The sequence below is a fragment of the Vitis riparia genome, chromosome 11, assembly GCF_004353265.1.
Source record: "Vitis riparia cultivar Riparia Gloire de Montpellier isolate 1030 chromosome 11, EGFV_Vit.rip_1.0, whole genome shotgun sequence".
In the NCBI taxonomy this organism is placed as follows: Eukaryota; Viridiplantae; Streptophyta; class Magnoliopsida; order Vitales; family Vitaceae; genus Vitis; species Vitis riparia.
Genome location: NC_048441.1, coordinates 12,859,725 through 12,866,443, shown reverse-complemented (window position 1 = coordinate 12,866,443; position 6,719 = coordinate 12,859,725). Strand labels below are relative to the sequence as shown.

The following is a 6,719-nucleotide window of genomic DNA, read 5'->3' as shown; positions in this document are numbered from 1 at the left end:
TTAGATTTAAGATATTTGTGTGATTAGTTTGTTGAATGCATCCACATCACCCATTGTGTACTTTAAATCGTCACTAACTGTTGAGAGTTATGAGACGCACTAGCCAGTAGGAGAGCCTTTGTCATTACCCCTGGGATGTGAGGTATTACATGAGTAGAGATGGAAACCATTTTGCATGGAAACACCTCGTTTCTTGGAGGCATAAGAGGTTGCATATCGTTGGAGGGTATGATTGATTATACTAGGGACTCTTTTTAGCTTACCCTTTTTAGAGTCACCTTAACCTTATAGGTTGAGCTTTAGATCATTCAACTAAGATTTCTACCTACACATAGGTGCTTCTGAGCCTTTGGTGTCGTTTTAGTCACATTGTGGATACAACACCTCTTTTTTTTCTTTTTTCTTTTTGTGATAAGAGATCAGTACAAGTTTGAGTATCAATTGGTGTACTCATTGAGTCCAACATGCTTTCTCCCTAGGCTTTTGTCAGTTTTCCTTTCTTGAGTTAACACATTCTTTTAGTTTGTTGTCACTTTCTACTTAACATTTTGGGATACACTCATCGATCATGTTCATCCTTTTACGTTCTACACTTGTCATGGGCTTGATACCTTATTCTTTGATTGATTGTTTCCATTTTCAACATAATATTTTCATTATGGAAATGTGAAAGACATGGTTTTCACATTCATATATTTTTTGAGAGATTCACCTTATCATTTTCTTTTACAAAGCTTGGGTTAAAAGTTGATTCAAGGATATCCTATTAGAGATAGGGAATTGATCTCATGATAGTGTCATTCTTCAAATTCTAGATTATTAATAAAAATTCTCTAGTCACATTTATAGTCATCTCACAATGGACACCTTTATGACTTTTGAGTTTCTATCATACATATAGATTTTGGCTACCATCATAGGACCGTGTATCATATCTTGTCATGTGTCATGTTGTGTTGTATCATGTTGATTCCGTGTAAATCCAGTCGGGTCATTTAATAAAAAACATTTATAAAACCTATGACCTCATACTAACATAGCAAAGCTACTATAGTATAGTGGCTCTAGGGTCGAACTCTATGATGGGTTTTCATTCTACCAGTGATATACTCAAGATTAGAAATTGAATTTAATGATTTCCTTTACCAAAAACTTAAAGTTTAAAAGAAAATAAAATTTATTTTGAAAGTGTTTGAAACTAGATTAACATAAACTAATTAAAAATGGAAGAAAGAAAGTCTCCCAGAGCTAAGGATTGTTAGGATCAAGTTCAGAATGCAAAGTGGAAAATTCCGGATTTTTCTCCTCGCATTGGGGATTTAACCTATAGTTATTTCCCGAACCGGTATAGGTTTAACAATGAAGATTTAATCCATAAAAAGTCAATAGAAATGGTAGTCAAGGTCCATTAATGGCTTTAGACACTATGGGTTTTCACCTTGAACCACTTTCCAATGGCTCGTACATGATAACTAATGGACTGATATGGATCTAGCGATAAGCATCCATAGAGACCTGAAGCTTACCATGTATTGACCATTCAAAGTGATTATAAGGGATTTAAAGCAAAACCTTGGATTTAAAAGCCATTTATGAACTCCAACTACCTGTATTTAATGCACGAGAGTTTTCCACCTTTGCATCTGGACTTTTCACCTAGCTTCCTTCACTCTAAGAAACCAAAAGTTTAGTCTCTCATCCTCTAAGAAAACATCTTCAGAGGTTGTTTGGCTTCCAAGAAAAAAAAATAGTAGAGAGAAAAGGGGAAACGAGATAGCTCTGTATTTTTCTAAGTGTAAAACATAACACATATGATAGCTGTCTTTGAGAGGTGATTTCCACCCCTTATATAGTCTTTACAAAAGCAAAGCTTGTGATTGGCTTGTTACAAGGATAAGAAAGGAAATTACATCAAAAAATTACATAAGAAAATATCTAAAGTGGAGTCGGCAAAAATAGAGGAAAATTCGCACCACGCATGGGCTGTGCGAATTTGGAAGGGGGTGTGCGAGTTCCGCACACCATTCGCACAAGCTGAAGGTGTTGTGCGAATTTCGCACAAGCCTAGAGCAGTTGTCTTCCGAAGGCCATATCTTCCTCATTTCAACTCCAAATCGTACACGGTTTGAAGCGTTGGATTCTTGACTTCCTGAGCTTTGAAATGGTATATAGCATGTAAAAAATGGACTTCGGGAAGTGCTCTAAAAGTGCGAAAGAAGACTGCAGCTGTTGTCCTCTATTTTCCTCTTTGCTTCTCTTTGCTTCTCTCCTTTGGTTGGCTTGTCTTAATGATCCAAAAAGCTGTCAAAATACTAAAACTAGCCACAAATATGATTAGAATTCATTGCTAGGTCCTTAACATGCCAATTGGAATAAAGATGGAAAATTACTACACAAAAGTGCTTAAAACATAATGACTTAAAGGTGTAAAATAGCATTTTTGGGGTAGTAATCACATGCATCATATCTTTGGTTATCTTGAGTCGCATCATGTTTCGTGTTGTTTTGTCTTTTACATGTGTTTGTTTCATGTCTTATGGTCACGTGTTGCACTTTTGACTTGAGGCATTTATTCACATTCGCATTATGATCTTGAGGTCTAAGTCATCACAAATGATATTGAACTTATTGATCTATGACCAGAGGCTCAACCTAAGGAGTTTGAGACTGTGACCTATTTATCTTATGATAAAAGCAATACTCCATCCTATCATTTCATACCTCGACCTTATGCACCTATCCGTGACCAACCTTACATATCATTACCCTTGACACAATTGCATGACCTTTTCATCCCTAAGTATGTTAGCTTTATGCATCCCTTCTCTGATCCAACCATGTAGAGTCTGAGAGGGTTGAGCCTAAGGTAGATCTTGTTGTTAAGGGTTGACTTATGATGAGCGAGTTGGTTGATTGTTCTATGGTTTGTTAACCATTCTATGGTTGAGATGAGCATCTTTCAGGTTGTTGCATAATATTTTGATTGGGCCCTTACACGTGACTTCAAAGAGTTGGTATGGCGATAAGAGGTTCATTTTATGAGATGATGATGAGTGGCTTGTGATGAAAGAGTGAGCAAATTGCTTTTTGAGAGTGTTGATTATTCTATAATTGAGCAGATCATCTCAAATTAAGCCCTTACACATGACTTTAGAGAGTTGGCATAGCTATAGAAGGTTTATTTTATGAGATGCTGAGTGGTTTGTGATGGAGTGAGAAGGTTGCTCTTTGAGATTGTTGATTATTCTATAATTGAGAGGATCATCTCAAATTAGGCCCTTACATATGACTTGTCAATGCAATAAAACCCACAAATTACCATTCTTTATTTCTTCAATTGTTTCTTTTCAACCTTTTGAAATAATATCTTATTCAATAAAAACCTTTTTCGCAACTAATTGTATTTTTCATCTCACCACTCCTCCACACACATCTGAACATAATAGGTATTCTAAATATTGTCATTGTCATATTGTTGAAACAAATAGCAATGATGGTGTCGTGCGGAAGTTCATCCTAACTTAGTCCTACAATTCTCCCTCAAGGATCTTGAGCCTTTTTCTTACTTTATTGGCGTTGAAGTCACACACCATCATCATGGGTTATTTATATCTTAACGTTGATATATTAGTTTTTAGGCGGCGGGGGGCCTCGTATTGCATATGAGATTCTCGTTCGTCAACTCTGATAGGCATCACTCCTAAGGTTCCTTTGCTTTTCTCTTCAAGATAGTTGCATTACCAGTTGGAATTGCAGTTGATGTCGGTCCAGTGGTAGTTCTCAGCCACCTATCATATAGGAAAGTGGCAAGGGTAAGTATAAAAGTCTTTGGCTTACCAACCGGTAAAGTTTTTGCTTTTCCTCGGGTTTAGTTTGATTTGCAATTGGTTACCCTCGATGTCGTGCCTGCCTTCAAATCAGTTGAAGGGGTTTAAGTTTGACTTCATATACCTTGGAGCGAGTTGCATTACCATAGGAATATATAGTTAAAGGAAGCTTACCCAATTACAGTATTAAGCTAAGCGCATTCAGTTCAAGCAATCTCAGGTTCAGCACCCTATATTGACTAAGCTCTAAGCTCTCGTAAATATCTAATGTGAATAAGCTGCAGTAAGAGGGTCAGTCCTATTTATCAGTAATAATTTCTATATTAGTACTAGACTAGTATAGTATACTTCTAATATTGGCGATCTTTTAGCTCGCACTTGGATGTTAGATGCCAAACCAGTTATCACACCACTTGCTACATCTCCCACTCTTGAACTCCACATCAGTATCTCTCTCTTACTCGGCCTATTAGCACTTTTGCAATGAATAAACTCTCATTATTTATGCATCGCCCACTAGTGATCACTGGCATATTAGAACTATTGCACATTCTTCTACTAAAGTGGGATACTATTATGTTGCTTGTACATCTAGTGAATTGCATTGGGTATGTTTGGTGTTAATATTCTACAAGTACCTGTTATCTACTACGATGATGTTGGTGCTACTACTCTCTCATCTCTAATAACGTTGATGCTACTCATCTCTCCTTTCTAATAATGTTGGTGCTACTCATCTATGCTCCAATCCAATCTTTCATTCTCACATGAAATATGTTGGCATTAGATTATCACTTCATTCACAAACAAGTTCAAAGTGATGATGCTTTCTAGTGGCTCATGCCTTCTCCAAAGATCAATTAACTGATGCATTCACCAAACCTCTTTGCACGATTTCCCATTATTTGAATTTTTCTGTCTTTAATTAGGAGAGCCCTCTTTGCACGATTTCCTATTATTTGAATTTTTCTGTCGTTAATTAGGAGGGCCATAATTTCCAAAAGTATACCGCTTTTCATCGTGTCTCACCAGGTTGAAAGAAAACTCAACTTGGAGGGTTCCACCACCCCCCTAAGCATATAACGTTTGCTTTTTTCATGTGTATCTCACTGGGTTGAAAAACACTCAACTTTGAGCCTCTAAGGATCACCTCATACCGTAAAAAATTCAGGGTCAATTTGTGCTTCTTGTCCTCCTAAGGTTTAGATTCCCCGATCTTAGTAGAAACGGAATGCACGATTTAGATGCCCGTTCAGGCAGAATGCTGATCTCGTAGTTGGGGTTCCCCGTCTGAATAACATCATCACCATCAAAATAAACAGCAAACACAAGATCACACCGAAAAGGGCAGCACCATTTTATACTAAAAATCTAAAATTTTATTCAAGACTATAGAGCTACAACAAAGTTATGGAAATGTTCAAAAACCTAAACAACCAGTATCAATACTACTTTCCAATACCAAACTATTGAAGAATCAAGCAGAGATGCTTACACACAACGCTGCAAAGCAAAAAACAGAGATTCTTTCAAATAAAACTACCCACGAAATGAAATACCCCACACCCACACCCACACCATCTTCGTCGATGGCTTCATCGACTAATTCAAAGATTATCAGACTAACATAGAATGGAATATACAGCAAACACTACCATGTCTAATTCTCCGCACTTCTCTAGCAAGAAGTCATCATAAGCACTGCTTCGATCACTTCATTTGCTTATTTTTTTCTCAAGGTCTTCCTGTTGAAAAAAAATAAAGGAAGATCCATGAGCAGAAGCCGGATCTGTATCATCCGATCAACAACTTTTTAATCTTTTGAGCCTAGGTCAAAGGAAATCGAGACGCAGCAATCGCCGTAGATCGCTAGTGGCCGCGTCGTTACTGGGAGATCCATCCTTCTTTGTGAAGAAAAGAGGGAGTGGAAGAGAACTCGGAGGAGGCGAAGAGAAGAACGCTGATCCGGCATAAAGGCCGTCCACGACCTTCGATTCCGAAACTCTAATCTCTTTCTGAACCATTTCAGGCTCCGGACCTAGCCGATCCGTCGAGCCCAGCATCAAATCCAAATCAGCCTCGCGCCTCGCCCTCCCCTTCCTGTCATTTCCAAGCCCTCGGTTTTTGGGTAGACTCAAGGCCTCGCCACGCTTCAATATCGTCACCTGTCCCATGACCAGATTCCTTGCCGGCGACTTCACCACCATCGATCCATACCGATCTGGAACTCGATCATTTCCATTATCTTGAAACCCCAGCGGACTCCGCTTCCGTCGACGAGCCCGCGTACCATTAGGGTTAGGGTTAGAGTTAGGGTTAGGACGAGATTTAAGAAGAGGGGAATAAGTTAGGGTTTCGGGGTGAAAACGATCCCTGAGACAATCTTGGGATCGAAGGACTACAGTGGCCATCTCTTGTTTGGCTAGCAAGAAAACGCAAGAAAATGAAAAAGCCTGAAGAAATCCAGATGATTTCTCTTCGAAATGTACTTAGCTGGGCCTTAGGAAATCGGTACGTGTCCAGGGTAGAAGGATGGAGCGGGAATATATACAGAAATGAAAGCGCCACGTGGCCTCCATCACCGTCATGAGCATCGATTCCATCACCCGCGGGGGACGCAAACTGTCACAGTCTCATACGGACATCATTATTAAGAAACCAAACTTTTTCTGAAATTTACGTGAGTGCCATACCGCGTCTTTATCAACCGCGTTTCTGTGATGTGATAAATGAGGAGGGCGGTGGTAACGTTGGTAATATTGAGAAGAAAGAATGGGTAAATGAAAAGAGGGTGGTCCTCAAATGTGGAAAAAGGAGAGGACACGCGTCTTAGAATACGTGGCTATTAGGTTTAATCTTATCGACAAGTGTCGACACGGTCAACCGACTCCA

At 38.9% G+C, this 6,719-nt stretch overlaps 1 protein-coding gene across 1 annotated transcript; it reads right to left on the bottom strand.

The window, feature by feature from the left end:
• Nucleotides 1–5,162: 5,162 nt before the first annotated feature.
• Nucleotides 5,163–6,348, bottom strand: LOC117925660. The gene has a single exon (XM_034844725.1). It carries the CDS (start codon nt 6,236–6,238, stop codon nt 5,660–5,662), a length of 579 nt encoding a protein of 192 aa, XP_034700616.1. The 5' UTR covers nt 6,239–6,348; the 3' UTR covers nt 5,163–5,659.
• Between the last annotated feature and the right edge of the window lie 371 nt (nt 6,349–6,719).

Coding starts and splice junctions, on each gene's coding strand:
- LOC117925660 (XM_034844725.1), bottom strand. CDS start 6,238: ATGGCCACTGTAGTCCTTCGATCCCAAGATTGTCTCAGGGATCGTTTT.